Source organism: Orycteropus afer, unplaced genomic scaffold (genome assembly GCF_000298275.1).
Source record: "Orycteropus afer afer isolate SDZICR_OR568_19922 unplaced genomic scaffold, OryAfe1.0 scaffold00032, whole genome shotgun sequence".
NCBI lineage: Eukaryota > Metazoa > Chordata > Mammalia > Tubulidentata > Orycteropodidae > Orycteropus > Orycteropus afer.
The window spans coordinates 5561477-5579926 of NW_006921619.1; the positions used below are offsets into that span (position 1 = coordinate 5561477).

General features: G+C 35.7%; 1 protein-coding gene across 1 annotated transcript in view; it reads left to right on the forward strand.

Moving 5' to 3' along the window:
• The first annotated feature begins 535 nt into the window (after positions 1-535).
• The window catches only part of KLHL24 (kelch like family member 24), a 32702-nt gene continuing 14787 nt past the window's right edge, over positions 536-18450 (forward strand). Inside the window, exons 1-3 of the mRNA XM_007935910.2 lie at positions 536-1455; positions 14927-15111; positions 16412-16530. Coding sequence (XP_007934101.1) covers positions 536-1455; positions 14927-15111; positions 16412-16530 — 1224 coding nt within the window. The remainder of the gene's footprint in view (positions 1456-14926; positions 15112-16411; positions 16531-18450) is intronic.

Below are 18450 nucleotides of genomic sequence, written 5' to 3' on the forward strand. Positions count from 1 at the left end.
GGGTGATCTATTTCTCTAAAGGTTTACACCCTCGAAACCCAGCGGAGATCGCTATGAGTCGCCTTTGACTCAATGGCAGTGAGTTTGTTTTTTTGGTATGTTAAGATAATAACCACTTATATTAAGCTTCTGAATGTACTTAAATTCTGTGTCTTACACTGCTCTGACTTAACTCCAGTCAGTAATATAAAACTCAGCTGTGTAAATGGGGAAGAAGGAAGGTTTTTAGTAATTCACAAACTATATAGTATCCTTTCAGCTGGGGAACCTAAGGACTACTATTGCAAATTACCCTGATATTGTAATTGTGTGAATACTAATTCTTTATCAAATTTGATTAAAATGAGACGGTGTTTAATATACTATAGAAAGTGTATTATGTGATTTTATTGTAGTGTTTAAATCAAAATGAAATTATTTGAGCATACTGAATTTTTTACATATTGAAATTTTTCTTTTCTCTTTACTTTTTAGCAACTTAAGGAAGATTCCTAACAGTCATTTCTCAACAATTATTTAGTCAACTGATGTAACAATGGTACTTATATTGGGACGCAGACTAAACAGAGAGGATCTTGGGGTGCGTGACTCCCCAGCAACTAAACGTAAAGTTTTTGAAATGGACCCTAAATCTCTGACAGGCCGTGAGTTTTTTGACTTCTCTTCAGGATCATCCCATGCTGAAAACATACTTCAAATATTTAATGAATTCCGAGATAGTCGTTTATTTACAGATGTTATCATTTGTGTGGAAGGAAAAGAATTCCCTTGCCATAGAGCTGTTCTCTCAGCCTGTAGTAGCTATTTCAGAGCTATGTTCTGTAATGACCACAGGGAAAGCAGAGAAATGTTGGTTGAGATCAATGGTATTTTAGCTGAAGCAATGGAGTGTTTTTTACAGTATGTTTATACTGGAAAGGTAAAGATCACAACAGAGAATGTACAGTATCTCTTTGAAACATCAAGTCTCTTTCAGATTAGTGTTCTCCGTGATGCATGTGCCAAGTTCTTGGAGGAGCAACTTGACCCTTGTAATTGCTTAGGAATCCAGCGTTTTGCTGATACCCATTCACTCAAAACGCTCTTCACAAAATGCAAGAATTTTGCGTTGCAGACTTTTGAAGATGTGTCCCAGCATGAAGAATTTCTTGAGCTTGACAAAGATGAACTTATTGATTATATTTGTAGTGATGAACTTGTTATTGGTAAAGAAGAGATGGTTTTTGAAGCTGTCATGCGTTGGGTATATCGTGCTGTTGACCTGAGAAGACCACTGCTCCATGAACTCCTGACACATGTGAGACTCCCTCTGTTGCATCCCAACTACTTTGTTCAAACAGTTGAAGTGGACCAATTGATCCAGAATTCTCCTGAGTGTTACCAGTTGTTACATGAAGCAAGACGGTATCACATACTTGGGAATGAAATGATGTCCCCAAGGACTAGGCCACGCAGGTGAGAAGACTGTTTACTAATTCACTACAATTTAGTTAACAAAAGTTTTCATTTTCAAAATATTTTTAAACTTCCTGAAGGCAGCATTTACATGTATAGTATATATGTTGCTTTATATAATTTAAGAATTGTTTCAGATTATGTAATCGTTAGACTATCTTTCCCAGTAAAGACTAGATTCATTCAAGAATAGCATTTTGTTGTTGTTGTTGTTCTGAGCTGTCAGAGAAGGTTGCAAAGGGTCTTGGCTACCTTGTGTGTCCCAAGACATTTCTACTAATTTGCTTAACCTTTGTAGTGTCCCAAAACATTCTACTTTTCTTTCCAAGGAGTCTTTTGGACACAGTGTGAATTACTTCTACTTGTGAAAAATAGGAGTACTGAGACTGACCTTTATCTAAAGCAGAGACCGTGAAATACACAGGTGAAGTAAATAATGTGACAGATTCATTTAATTCTCAGGTGGAAAATACAGGCCTCACTCAAATAGTTTTTCATTGCCACAGTTACTGTAATGTCAATCTCAATTTTTAAATCTTTTTTCCCCCAATTAAAAAAAATTATATCATCAGTATAGAGAATTTAGAAAATGTATGTTTAGGGGATGGGAATGCAATTAAATATTGTACTATATTTTATACCTTCTTACAGTGGATTTCTTCTGTAAGACACCTATAGATTTTAATTCATAAACTATGAAAAAGCAATCTCCATGTATTCATATTGGAAGGAATAATATGAAGCATGCTTTACTATGAATAAGAAAAAATGGTTACTGGGGGAAACTTTAAAATAATCTTTTTTTAAATCTTTTTCTAACAAAGCTAACTTTATTTTTATTTTCCTATATCATCTCTTTCCACTTTTCCTATAAACTTACTGTAGCATAGTACATTTTTAGCTTACTATGAATATCAGGAGGCGCTCTGGTAGCATAGTGCCTAAGGCACTTGACTGCTAACCAGAAGGCTGGCGGTTCAAACCCACCAGCCACTCCTCGGAAGGAAGATGGGGCAATCCATAGTGATACTGCCTCGGAAACCCAAGGAGGGGTCGCTATAAGTCAGGGCCGACTTGACGGCACATAACAACAACAACAACAACAATGGATATCAGTGTTTGGAAATGTGATTAAAATTTGGTATATTGTAAGAGGGATTTCATAAAATCTATACTTGCTTAGTGTTATATTATTAAGATTTAATCTGTTCCCTCATGTGAAATGAGAATAATGGTAAATAAATGTAGCCTACTGTGCAGATTTCGCCATTGAAATGATTAAATGCAATCAGTAATCTTTACATATTCAGTGCTTGGCACATGAAAAGTGCTTAATAATTGTTAGCTATTATTATTTATATAACACAATGTAGGTCTGATTCATTTTAAGAAACTCCCAGTAGTTGACAGTCTGAACTTTTTATAAATTTACATATTATTGAGTAACTATTATTACCAAAAAGTAATACAATATTTTATATTAGGGGTAAAATGGTTTTTTTCTTCAAGATCAGCTAACTTTAGTTAAAAGTAATTGTTTTCTAAGAGAAGTAGAAACTTTTACAGTCTTGGAAACTCTGTGGGGCAGTTCTGTTATGACCCTGGTCTATGAGTCAGAATAGATTCAATGACAAGGAGTTTTGTTTTGTTTAAGTCTTTTAACCAAGGGCAGAAAACATACGATTTTATTCTGTAAATATACTGATGATCTTTTAAAAATTACTATTTTTTTAATAACGATTAAGAGAGGCTGAGTTTTAAAAATGTGAGAGACCAAGGTTTCTGAGTATATTTATTAAGAAAATTGAAGTTTTAGGACTGTGTGATTATTAGTTCTTCTAAAAAATTTTTCTCTCTAGGGAAAAAAGCACTCATTTTTCTAAACAGAGTCCCATTATAGCAGAGAAAATGGTCTGAGGCCAAAGAAGTTTATAATACCATCCTGTGTATCGCACAGGATTAGAGGTAGGACTTAAGGGATATATGTTGTAAAATCAAAGTAAGTCTTTTGTGGGGGGGGTACAGATATGACCTCAGTGAAATCAGGTTACAGCATAAGAGTTCTGTATATAAGAATGCAGTATCCCCTTTCTTTAGGAATCAAGTAGAAAAAAAAAAACAAACAGAATTTGCTAATTATTGTAAAATATAATGTCAGATATTTCTTTTATGTATGTATTTCTTTTATGTATTTCTTATGCATGACATAAGGAATGCAAAGAGGAATCCTTTATTATATAGCTCTGCTGTCATCTTGTGCCTATTATAATTCTCTCTCACACTTACCTGTTAATGCATGTTAACACTGATCACAAGGAATTTCATTATCTGAACAGTGTGTATTAATTGTACAGGTTCTCATCTTTTTGAGAAACTCCAAACTTCTTTGAAAGTAGAGGAATGGCTCCACTTCTTCAACTGCAGTTCACTCCTATGACTTCTCCAGTCACTCTACTGAAACTACTCTCAGTCATGTCCTCACTGACCTCCTATTTGTCATTTGTTAGCCTGTTTTCAGCTTTATCCAGTTTGATTTCCTTAGGAGTCTACATTATTAATTGCTTTATCCCTCTTGAAACTTTCTCCTTAATTGGCTTCTGGAGTACCATTCTCCTGATGATCCTTCTGCTTCTCCTCAACTGTTCCTTTTTAATTTGATCATTCTTCCTCCTAGTCTTTGAACTATTAATGATCTCCTTGGTTCTCATCTTTGTCTTGTCTTGTATACTTTCCTAGGTGATCTCATCTATTCTCATTGTTTTAATTACCGTGTATGCTATTGACTACAAATCTATATCTCCACCCCAGAAATTTCTTCTTTCTTTCACCATTGAGGCAGTTATTTATATATATGTATGTATATATATATACACACACACAAACACACATATATGAGGAGCTCTGGTAGAGTAGTGCCTAAGGCACTTGACTGCTAACCAGAAGGTTGGCGGTTCAAACCTACCAGCCACTCCTTGAAAAGAAGATGGGGCAATCTACTTCCATAGTGATACTACCTCAGAAACCTAAGGAGGAGTCGCTATGAGTCAGGTCTGACTCGATGGCACATAACAACAACAACAACAACATATACATGAGTCGGGGCCGACTCAATGGCACATAACAACAACAACAACATATACCTATAGATAGATGACTTGTGTTATATATATAATGTTATATATAATATATGTGTTATATATATATAAACATATATACAAGTTATGTGTGTATATATATATGTATGTATGTATGTATATTCTTCAGTGAACTGAATCCAATCTGGGACCACACATTGCATCTGGTTACTTTCATTAAGTTTCTTTTATTCCAAAACAATTTGTTTGTTTGTTTGTTTCATAATTCTGACTTGTTGATAGGCAAATTGTCAACAAAAATATCCTACCTTCTGGATTAGTGTGGTTGTTTCCCTATAGTATCATAAAGAACTTAGCTGTGTTGCCTGGGAATTGGAAGTTGGCCATAAAAGCTTGAGTTTGATGGATACATGTTAAGTGTTTATGGCTAGAATGGATCTTAGGTGATGTGTATATGATAACTGCATCACATTAGGAGACACAGCATATCTGTTTGTCCACAATTAGTGATGCAAAGATTAATTCTTAATTAAGGTAATGACAGTCTGATCTTTCCACTGTACAACGAGGTTACCAAATCAAAAACCAAACTCACTGCCATTGAGTCGGATTCAACTCATTGCGACCCTCCTTGGGTTTCCAAGGCAGTATCTCTATGGAAATAGATTGCCCAACCTTCCTTCCGAGGAGTGGCTGGTGGGTCTGAACCACCAGCCTTCTGGTTAGCAGACAAATACCTTAGGTACTATGCGACCAGAGCTCCTACAACTAGATTATGCTCCTCACACTAGCAAATATTTCTTGAGTGTTTATCCTGTACCACGTGTTCTCCAGAGCTCAACCTACACTAGATATCCTACATATACATCTCTTAGATGACAAAGACCCCAGGACACATGCTATATATGTTTTATCCCTCTTGATAGATAGATAGATAGAAATACATATTTTGTGTGTGTGTATGTGTGTATAATATAGATAAATATATATATTATATATACAGATATATCTGTATATATGTATATATGAGAGAGATACTGCATGAGACTTCAGAGAGAAAGAGCAAGGCAAAAGAAGGAGGTGTGGCAGTGTTATAGAATGAGATAGGCCTAAGAACATGAAAGAGTTGATAATCTATACTGCTAGTTATAAACTCTTGAGTGCATGGAAAAAATCAACAGAAACCAGTCACAGAAGGAATAAAGTTTAAGAACAGTGGTTATTTTTTTATTAATATGTAATTCTCTGTATGAATATATAATACTATTTTTGATAAACACTAAGTATAAACATAATGAGGTGTACTGGCTTCAGAAACAAACAGGCCGTTCCACTCCCTTTAAGAATAATATTCTGCTTTATTAAAAGATACATAGTTTACCATTTTTATACATGTTAACTCATTATTATTTGAACTCAAATATTTTTACATAGAGAGTATACTATGTAAGTCTTTCTCTACCTGATCCTGGGTTATCAGTTCTCCTACTCAAAGGATACTTCTATTACCAGTTTTGTGTGTTTGTTTTTTATTTTTAATGTGATTCGGGTGAAAGTTTACAGAGCAAATTCACTTTCTATACAGCAGCTCGCATACACTTTGTTTCATGACATTGACTAAATTTCTCACAATGCAACAGCTCCCCTCTTAACTTTCATTAAGTTTCTTTTATTCCAAAACAATTTCTTTGTTTGTTTCATAATTCTGACTTGTTGATAGGCAAATTGTCAACAAAAATATCCTACCTTCTGGATTAGTGTGGTTGTTTCCCTATAGTATCATAAAGAACTTAGCTATGTTGCCTGGGAATTGGAAGTTGGCCATAAAAGCTTGAGTTTGATGGATACATGTTAAGTGTTTATGGCTAGAATGGATCTTAGGTGATGTGTATATCTAACTTTCTTAACTTCCTCCCCATGGTTACCTCTTTCCTGTATCCTTCCCTCTCATGCACTCCTGCCCCCTGAGCCATCTCCTGTGTATACACTGCCCTTTTGTTCTTCCATGATTGATCTCTCCAAGGAGTGTATCTACCCGATGTAAATGTTCAGCCCATGTGCCTATCTTTTATTTGTCTGGAAGCCACAGGGTTCATTTCCAGACCTGAGGGCACCTTCGGGCCATAGTCTCAGGGGTTTCAGGCTCTATCAGGCCAGCAGGCCTGGTCTTTTTTTTTTTTTTTTAATGATTTTGAGTATTGTTCCACATGGTTCTCCCACTCTATCCGGGATCTCCTACACAGATCCCTCTCTGAGTGGTTGACAGTGGTAGCTGGGCACCATCTGGTTTTTCTGGCCTCATGGTCATATAGGCTGAAGATCGAATGGTCTAGCAGTCCCTTGGACTAATTGTTTCCATGTGCCTTTGTATTACCAGTTTTTTAAAAATAGTTTTAGAGATATTTGCATATGCAAATAGTTGTACATATATGTGTATACACACATACTTCACTACTTCTTTTATACCTGGCAGGATACTACACTCAGTTCTCCACCTTGCTTTTAGTACTTAAAAATGTCTTAGAGGTTGTTCTGTATCACCACATATAGGTCTTTGTCCTTTTTATATTTATTTTTGAGGAAAATTTCAAACCCCTTCCTTTCTAAGAGCTGTATAGTATCCCATTGATGGAATAATTTATTTACTTAATCCATCTCTTAAAGATGGATATTTAGTTTCTAGTTTTTCCCATTGCAGTCTTCTCAGTAAATATTCTTGTACATACTTTACAGTTTATACTTTCACCAAAAAAAAACTGTTTGTTTTCCACTTCTTTGCCAACATAATGTATTACTAGTTTTTATAAATCTTTACCACTCTGGCAAGTGAAAATGGTATCTCATTAGTTTAATTTGCATTTCTTTTTTAATGTGGAAGTTGAGCATCTGTTCCTGAATTTGAAAGCCATCTGTTTTTTTCTTCAATCAGTTTATGGATCTCTAATATCATCAAAATTCTGATCTCAAGTGACTGAAATCAGGTTACCAGCTTAAGCAAAAAAGGGAGATGTAGAAAAAGGACACATGGGTCATTGGAACCAAAGGGCAAAAATTCTACAGGACCTCACAGAAGGCTGGCACTAACTCCTGAAAAGCCATCAGAATTCAAACTGTGCCCTCTCTGTTCCTCACACTTCTACTTTTCTCTTCACGTCCACATCATTCTCTCAGTGGTCCAACTCTGAATATAGCCACTCATGGCTTTTAAGTTTACATATTACGAGTTAAGTCACTCAACAGAGTCTGAACCTCTCCCTTTCTTGAGAGAGAGAAACTCTGATTCAGACAGCCTTCTCTCAACAGTTACCTGGAGGCAGGATCATGTGGCAGAAATGTATGACTCAAAACCCCATCCCATGAGTTGGGTGGTTGGGTTGAACAGACAACCCAGTAGTGGCCATTAATAGTAAGATACGGTTTTCTTCTTGTTGTTGTTCTTTTTTAATCTGGGGAGGGGAGGATCAATATATGTTAATTGGAGAAAATTTAGAAAAAGAGGAAAGCAAAAAATATCATCCATTTTTCTATCTCCAAGAGGTAAGTAACACTGTTAATATTTTGCTTTATTCTTCTATTCTCTATGTATGTATTGTTTCTTTTACAGAGCAAGAGTCTATTTCATAGTTTTCTTCTATTGCTTAATATATGGTAAAATGTATTTTCTTGATATAGGATCTACTACAATATACCATAACCATCTCCCCTCCCCCTAATTTTTCACCATTGAAGGAAGTAAACATTTTTGTGGCTAAATATTTAAATACATCTATGATTAGTTCCTAAAGATATTCTTAAATAATTGCTGGTTTTAAAACATAAACATTTTGAGTGCTTTAATCAGTACAACCATTTCCTTATAGAAGCCATGCTGCCTATTGTAGTCTCAGGTGAAGCCTTACCATTACAAGTTGATTTTGTGCCCTTACCAACCAGAAAGCCAGCTTGGTTGGCATAAGACTCTTAAGGGGTCATTTATATTGGTGAGTTTGCCCTGGTCCAGTGACCCCTGTAGGCTCAGAAACTTTTTTTTTCTTTTTTCTTTTGCTACAGTACTAATAAAACCAAACCAAACACACTGCCATCGAGTTGGATCTGACTCATGGCGATCTGTCTTTGGGTTTCCAAGATGATATTACTACGGAAGTAGATTACCCAGTGTTCCTTCCAAGTAGTGACTGGTGGGTTTGAACCGCCAGCCTTCTGGTTAGCAATCAAATGCCTTAGGTACTACGCCACCAGAGCTCCCTATAGTACTAATGTTGTTGTTGTTATATGCCGTCGAGTCGAACCAGACTCATAGCGACCCCTCCTTGGGTTTCCGAGGCAGTATCACTACGGAAGTAGATTGCCCTATCTTCCTTCTGAGGAGTGGCTGGTGGGTTTGAACCCCCAGCCTTCTGGTTAGCAGTTAGGTGTTAGCAATCAAATGCCTTAGGTACTATGCCACCAGAGCTCCCTACAGTACAGTACTAATACATCATACTATTTTAGGGGCAGATTTCACATTAACAAAGAGAGACTGATTAGCACATTTATCTTCTAGTCTCTATATATTTATTTGCAAAAAGAAATGGGACTGTCAAGACCACTAGATATTTTAACTCCGTCTGCCCAGCATATTCTCTTACTGTGGACAAGTCACTACATGGGACTCCAGAGTATTCATAGGTTGCTTGACAAGCATGGAACCCAAATGAAGGGAGCTAGTAGAGGACTGGTGACTAGAGTCCTCTTAGCTAGTATAGCTTGAGGACAGGACATATAACACGCCCTAAAAATATTCTTGCCAAAACCCAGTCATGTTAAAGTTCGCTTAGCTAAGATTCCCTCTCCCTTACACATAACTTAAATGGGTACAGCATGTTTGCTTCTGTGGCTATTGTATAGGCATACTTAGTTTTACTGTGCTTCAGTTGTGTTTTTTACTCATTGAAGGTTTGTGACAACCCTGCTTCAAGCAAGTTTGTTGGCGCCATTTTTTGCTTCAAGCAAGTTTGTTGGCGCCATTTTTCCAACATGCTCACTTTGTGTATCTGTGTCACATTTTAATAATTCACACAATATTTCAAACTTTTTATTGTAATTTGGTGAAGGTTTACAGAGCAACTCAGTTTTCTATTCAATAATTCATATACATTTTGTTTCAGTCATTGATTGCAATCCCCACAATATAACATCACTCATCCCACTTCCTCCCTGTATTTCCTGTTTCTGTTCCTCCTTCTTTCTTAACCCTTCCTGCCTTTTGAACTCTGTCCTTGGGAAAATGCTGCCTTTTGATGTCAAATGGTTGATTATTCTAAGGAGTATATACCTCCCTAGTAGTGCTGTTCATTTTATAGAACTGTCTCTTTGGCTGAAAATTGAGTTGTGGGAGTGAGTTCAGTTCTAGGCCTAAAGAGTGAGTAAGGCCATAGTCTCAGGGGTTCCACCAGTCCCTTTCCAACCAGTAAGCCTGGTCTTTTTCATGATATTTTGAGTTTTGTTCTATACTTTTTTCCCACTCTATCCAGGACCTTCTAATGTGATCCCTTTCAGAGTGATCAGCAGTGGTACCTGGGCACCATCTAGTTCTTCTGGTCTCAGGGTCATGGAGGCTGAGGTGTGCATGGTCCATTAGTCTAAAGGATTAATGGACTGTTCCATGCATCTTTTTTTTTTTTTTTTTTTCACTCTATTTTGCTCATAGGGAGACACCAATAGTTGCACCTTAGACAGCCTGTTTCAAACTTTTTCATAATGTTCTTGCACATTTATGAAGCTCTGGTGGTGTAGTGGTTAAGGCATTGGCTGCTAACCAGAAGGTCGGTGGTTTGAACCACACCAGCTGCTCCACAGAAGAAAGATGGGGCAATTTGCTTCCATGAAGATTTACAGATTTAGAAACTAATGGGGGTTGCTGTGAGTCAGAATTGACATGATGGCAGTGGGTTTGGTTTTTTGGATTGCACACTTAATAAACCAAAAACACCAAACACACTGCTGTCCAGTCAGATCCGACTCATAGCAACCCCTCCTTGGGTTTCCAACACAGTATCACTACAGAAGTAGATTGCTGCATCTTCCTTCCGAGGAGTAGCCAGCCAATAGGTTTGAACCACCAGCCTTCTGGATAGCAGTCAAATGCCTTAGGCACTACACCACCAGAGTACACTTAATAGACTATACCAAAAAAAAAAAAAAAAAAACCACTGCTGTCAAGTCTATTCCAACCACAGCGACCCCCATTGGGTTTCTAAGGCAGTAAATCTTTATGGAAGTAGATTGCCCAGTCTTGCTTCCACGGAGTGGCTGGTAGGTTTGAACCACTAACCTTCTGATTAGCTGTCAGATGCCTTAGGCATTGTGCTACCACAATATAGTGTAAACATTACTTTTATATGCACTGGGAAACAAGTCCATGTGACTTGCTTTATTGCATTATTAACTTTATTGTGGTAGTCTGGAAGCAAACCCACAATATCTCTGAAGTATGTCTATATACTCATTTGTTCATTCATTCGTTTATTTGTGCATTGCTTTTAGGGCTGACCAATCAATCCCCTCTTTTGAAAGATAGTTCTTTGTTTAGATAAATTAATACACTGAGTTTGGTAACTGCCATAGCTTACAGTTTTGGAAGTCATTTTGTATCTTTAGAGCTTAAAATCTCATATCTCTGTTTTAAATTTTTTTTTATTTTATTTTATTTTTAAGTTTCATGGTTTGATTCTCTGATATTTTTGAGTTTTTTGGAATGGTAAATAGACTATGTCATTAACATTTCCTCCTTTCCAACTCCCTACTCTATGGAAATACACTGCTTTTTCTTTTGTGTTTTTTTAATATATTCACTTATTCTCCCTATTTCACTATTAACCAGGATTACCTTTGAACTGTTGTTTTTTGTTGATGAAAGTTAGTTTGGCAGTTCATCTGTCTCTGGCATATTTGCCATTAATAATATATAATAAATAGGTTTGTTATTTCAGCCTATATTTCATCTTCAGAGATTTTCTTTTTTAATTGCAGTGAAATTTATATAAGCAAAACATTTGCCATTTCAGGCATTTTCACATACAGAGTTCATTGACATTATTTACATCCCCCATGTTGTACAACCCTCACCATTCACCTTTTGCTATTCTTAACTGTTGAGTAAATGTAAATAAATAACCTGAACTAGTAATTATTACACATGATTTGTTGATTTGGTTTAGAATATCCTATAGATCTATCATTTTTTTCTTTCAAGTAAATAAAAGAATGTGATGTTTTAATTTGATCTTTTCTCAAATCTATGATAAAAGAAAATAGATTTTTGTTTTTATTTTAAATATTTACCATTGTGAAAAGGATAATTTGGTTATCACATTTTCCTGGGAACATAGAGAGAGACAATACAGTGGATATTTGTGATTTTATCATTGCAGAAATTTATTTAGTAGAATTTTCATTCTAAAGACTTAATGAAATAAAATAACATTTTCACTCTGAAAAAATGAATGTATGGGTATCTAGAAATTTATTTATCCTACATACATCGTCTTAACTGCCTTTTTTTCCAGTTGCCATTATCAGCTGGTGTAACCTATTTCCTTCAAGGTAATCCAGCTCGTTTTTGAGACAAGGACTTTTCCATGCTCAACAAATGAATAACAACAGGCTTGTATCTAATGAAGTTAAAAGCCATTTGGTTTTAAACAGAACCTTCAATATAGGCAAAACTACTAGTTTGTTGATCCTTTCAGATAAGTGTACATTCCAGTGGACACTGAAGTGATCTTCCACTAACCAGTGAGTGGGACTAAATGTTTTAGCCATTAGCTTTTTGTACTGCTTTCTCTTCCTATTCTAGGCTATAAAAACAGATAATATATGTTATATTGGGCTAAGATGTCTTTAAAAAGGCTAGCAAGTTTAAGCAAAGGGGAAGTATAAAACAAAATAATAACTAGGGAAAGTATAAAAGAAAATACTAAAATAACTACCTTTGTTTTTATATTAAAAGTATTAGAAGTGATTTAGCAATTTTGTTGTGATCAATCAATAATTAAGACTTTGGGGAATATCACATGGATTTGTCTTAGAAGTATTTTAAGCATGATTTTAGGAAATAAAACCTCCATGGAAAGAATGGTATATGAGTCAGTAGTTATACTACCAAAGTGTCTGGTGTATACTTCCTTCACTTTGAGCATTATTACTTTGGAATTTGGAAAATAATATTTCCTGATAATGTTTGAGTACTTCTGTTAATATGTTCATGCATACTAGATCAGGGTTATATGATTTTCTGGATTCTTAAAGCAATTTTTATTGCATCTATGAACAAAAATATTTTCTACAAGTATGTATTTCTGATTTTGTAATGGAAAAGTGTGCCTGTTACGGACTAGGTAAATGATTGAGTTAGTAGAAATAGCCCTGAGTAAATGTAGCTCGAATATAGCAGCTTTTAAAGATGATGTGACAGTATTGCTTATTTTGTTTTATTCTAGTGGACTTGTGTATAATGACTAAAGCTAAAAATCAGTGTTCTGATGTGGATTTTCCCTCCACATTGAAGTAAGAGAAGAATTATTGACATTTTTCTTTGTGAAATGTAATATTGTAGCAACCATAAAATGTAGATAACTAGACTTTCTCATTTAGATATTTGTGGGAAAAAATATAAGAGCTATGAATTTAATTTTCCAAAAATACCTATTTAACATTATGAATGAAAAAAATCTCTGGTAGCATAGTACCTAAGGCACTTGACTGCTAACCAGAAGGCTGGCAGTTCAAAACCACCAGCCTTAGAAGGAAGTTGGACAGTCTACTTCCATAGTGATAGTTACTCAGAGCCCAAGGCGGGGTCTCTATGAATTGGGTCCAACTCAACGGCACGTAACAACAACAACAACATAATATTATGAACGAAAAAAATCTTGGATAAGTATTAGTGTTTTCTTGTCTCTTTCTTAAATTACAAACTATAAGAAACCAATGATTACCATAGTTGTTTTTTCTGTTCTAATAATAACCATGTTCATTATACTTTTGAAAATTTATGATGACAGAAAGGCAAGAGCCACACCATCCAGAGACAACCATCGTTAGCATTTTGGCATATTCTTTCCAGATACATATTGCATAATTTTCAGTTTTTGCATATTTGTTTTTATACTTTATGTACGATCTCACTTTTTCCCTTTTAACATTCTTCATTATAAACTCTGTTAACATCTTTTTTTTTCATTTTTGCAATGTTCCCTCTACTCCCTTCCTACCACTAGCAACCAACAAAGAAAATTTCCTTCCATATATAAACCTTTCCTTGACTTTCTACAACAGTGAACTAATACAATATATTAACATAATTTTTAATGACTTCAAAATCTTGAGTTTATATTTTATACTTACTTTATATTTTAGAAAATAATTTCTGAACAAACACATCCACTCCTTTCTAACTATTGAGTCAATTCAAACTCGATGATGATCCCATGTGTGTCAGAGTAGAACTGTACTCTGTACTCCACTGGGTTTTCAGTGGCTGATTTTTCTGAAATAGATCTCTGCATTTTCCTTCCTAGGTGCCTCTGAATGGACTCAAACCTCCAACCTGTCAGTTAGCAGCTGAGCACAATTAACCTTTGTACCACCCAGGGGCTCCAAATACTCCTTTAGAAGGTGTTTAAAATAACAGTCTGATGAAAAAACACTATTTCCTACAACTAGAAAAAGTGCCTTGTCTTACCTTGTGGCTATGCATAATTGCTGCACAACTGCATTTGGTTTGAAAGTCATCCTTAAATGTACCAGGGTTTCGATTTGAGTTAGGTAGGATCTTTGGACAGCTTTACAATCTTTAAGTCAAAACCCATAGAAAATGAGATGAGGAAAATGTTCTAAAATTGACTGTGGTGATGGTTATATGTATCAGTGAATATACTAAAAACCATTCAATTGTGTACTTTAAATGGGTAAATTATATGGTATATTAATTATATTTCAAAAGACCTGTAAATATATATATATACATTTGTTGTTGTTGTTGTTGTTGTTGTTATGTGCCATCGAGTCGGCCCCGACTCATAGCGACCCCTCCTTGGGTTGCTGAGGCAGTATCTCTATGGAAGTAGATTGCCCAACCTTCCTTCCGAAAAAAAGATAGGAAAAAATACTCATTAGAATTTTTTGTGGAAAAATGATATTACTAACTCCGTTGTGAATGTTCTCAAATTAAGTAATTGACATCCTTTATTATTTGACACACCCAGAGAATAAACTTAACTTTGATTTATAATCGTGATCTTCTTTTTTATGATAGTGATAAGCTTTTAGGATTTTCAATGATCTTGACTATATTTTAATTTATTATTATTTGTGAATTCTTTTAATTCTTTTAGGTCAACTGGCTATTCTGAGGTGATAGTTGTTGTTGGAGGCTGCGAACGAGTTGGAGGATTTAACCTTCCGTACACTGAGTGCTATGATCCTGTGACAGGAGAATGGAAGTCTTTGGCTAAGCTTCCAGAATTTACCAAATCAGAGTATGCAGTCTGTGCTCTAAGGAATGACATTCTTGTTTCAGGTAAATAAATAATTATTATACAAGTTACTTTTGAGCTATTTGGCTGTCTTATAACTGTCTTAAAGATAATAGTAGATATGCTCACTTAATAGGCATGTCAGTTTACACAACAAATAAAAGAAAGACCTTTTGCTCCAAAATACAGACACAAAATGATGCAGAATGATTTACAAGTGATCAGCCACAAAAATGCCTTTAATCATACATTTTAAGTGCTCTCAAATGTATAATAAAATATGGTATAATTTTCAAAATTTTTACCAGTTTACTTTGTTTAAGGAATACCACAGTAAAGTATATAAAGTCAAAAGTCAGTCATAGAATTAATTATCTCTAGCTCTGATGGTGTAGTGGTTAAAGTATTGGTCTGCTAACCAAAAGGTTGGTGGTCCCAATCTACCAGCTGCTCCACAGGAGAAAGAGGAGACCATCTGCTTCCATAAAGATTTACAGCCATGGAAACCCTGTGGGGCAGTTCTGCTCTGTCCTGTAGGGTCACTATGAAATGGAATCAACTCAATGGTGGTGCATGGGTTTAATCCATCCATGTTTTCTAAAATTCTCCCGAAAATTTATGAAATAGAATTTTCTTAAAAATTCTTCATTTGAACTTCTTTGTGATTTGTGATATATTACCCCTAAAATAAAATGAACACTAAAGTGAAAGACTTACATAAAATATAACTATAGTATCTATAGTTTGAAGTCTGTATATTGGTTCAATAATTTTATCAGCCCTGCAAATACAGTGCACTATATAATATATAGTTTATTTCATGCAATATATGCTTTTAAAGAAAACATGGATGGTTTAAAAAATCTTTTAGAATAATTCTCATATTTGGGTGCTGCTTACGTCCAATTCCTAGATTAACAATGTTGTTATTCATTTGTAAAATTCATGGAAACAAAAACCAAACTCACTCACATCAAGTCAATTGTGACTCATAACGACCCCTCCTTGGGTTTCCAAAGCAGTATCTCTACAGAAGTAGATTGCCCCATCTTCCTTCTGAGGAGTTACTGGTGGGCTTGAACCACCAGCCTTCTGGTTAGCAGTCAAATGCCTTAGGCACTGTGCCAACAGAGTCTGTATCTTACTATTTTGCACCTATAATTATTATAGGTGCAAAACATAATATAACAATTAGCAAAGTTCGTTTATTAAACTGAATTCTCAAATTCTCGGATGGGGTGAATAAATCCCATGTTTCATTACCTATGCTTTGGTAGAAAAAAATCCATTGGTGGCAGGTACTTGGTGGCATATTGTTATGTGTGTATTGCTTTGCATTTAAAGGTGGAAGAATCAATAGCCGTGATGTCTGGATTTATAATTCACAGTTAAATATTTGGATCAGAGTTGCCTCTCTAAATAAAGGCAGATGGCGTCACAAAATGGCTGTCCTCCTTGGTAAAGTAAGAGAAGTCACTTTTTATTACTATCATTTGTACATTCCAAAATAAATACCAAGCTGAATCCTTCATTTCACTCTCTCTCACGGTATTTTGGATTGAAATTATTTTTGCTTCCATTTCTAGCCTCAATAGATAAACTAAAGATATAAACAATATGACACTGTACTTTTGAATGGATATTTTGTTCTCCCAATTTGGAATTTGTGGCTGTACAGCACATTTCTCTTCTCATGAACCATTGGAGTGTAAATGCCTAAGAAGAACTAGAAAATAAAGGGGTTACATCAAATACAAAAAACAAGCTAATGTCTAATCCAACCAATTTTTCCCCTTTTACTGACTTAGGCAGTTAAACAGAGATATGTTTATCTAGAGTGATATTATTTTATCTTTTTATTTGTACAAATAAATGCAAAATGTATTTAAAGTAACTATTAAGGTAAATCTACCATCATATTAAAAAAAAAAAAGTTACTATTGACTGCAGCTAATAAACATTTAAAAAAAAAACCACATCATTTGGGTTCTGAACCATCAACTGTTCTTAGGAACCTATGAATCACCTATGGACTAGTGGTTACAAACTTCTTAAAAACAACTGTACCCTCTTTTTAAAAGTTAGATCTAGTATAAAATTCCATTCCATGAAACAAACAAAAATACAATGAGGTACCAAGGCATCATTTGGAGTCTTAAAGCTCTCCCTGTTCCCATCTCAATCAGCTTCCCCAAAGCCACCTCAAATTAATGAACAATCTAAATAGAAGCATTGTACTTCTCTGCAAATGTAGCTTTGATTGGTTCCCTAGTATATTTTCTAAAAATGTGGCTGCCTGTTAGCCCTTCCTGTTGAGTCAATTTTTAGCACCACTGATGAAAAAACAGAACTGCTTTCATTGAAACAGGTAGTGGCCTGGAAATCTTCCCACTTATCCTCCCATCAGTCCTCCTCCCCCTCCACCTCTCCTGGTGGTACATTGGTTAAAATGTGCAGCTAAGGCACTTGACTGCTAAGCAGAAGGCTGGTGGTTCAAATTCACCAGCCACTCCTTGGAAGGAAGGTTGGGCAATCTACTTCCATAGTGATATTGCCTCGGAAACCCAAGGAGGTGTCGCTATGAGTCGGGTCCAACTTGACAGCACATAACAACGACAACAGCTAACCAGAAAGGTTGGCAGCGGTTGGAACCCACCAGCTGTTCCACAGGAGAAAGATGAGGCAGTCTGCTTCCGTAAAGAGTTTATGGCCTTGGAAACTCTATGGCACAGTTCTACTCTGCCCTGTTAGGTTGCTATGAATCAGAATCCACTTGTTGGCAGTGGATTTGGTTTGGTGGACAGAAGCTAAGTGTCTCATGTGTTAGTCACTTAGAACTAGAGTCTCTGGCTGAAGGAACATCTTTCAGTAAAACTTGAAAGTAATACACTTTAAAGCAGCACTTCTCGAACTTTATAATGTGCACACATATCACCTGGAGTTCAAGAAGGTCTGGGGTAGGGTCTTATATTCCACATTTCCAACAAGCCCCACGTGATGCCCCTGCTGCTGGCCCACAGACCATATTTTGAATACCAAAAGAATAACCTAGGGAGCTTGTTTGAGAATAGTGTTTCCCAAGCTCGTTCTGAGAGAGAAAGGAGATTTCAGATGGAGACTACAAATCTTTCATTTTTTTCAGCTTTCCAGGAGATTCTGATGCAGTAGATCCATGATGGTCTGCTTTGAAACTTGATTTTTTTTTTTTTTTTCCAATTTCTTTGTTTAAAGCACATTTTCTCTTGAGGTGATATTACTTTAGCAATCAAAATAGCATACATGGAAGGGGCGGGGCAAGATGGCGGACTAGGCAGAAGGATTGCACAGACCCTCTTCAACAAAGAAAAGGGAAACCAATTAACACAGACACAGAAGATAATCTT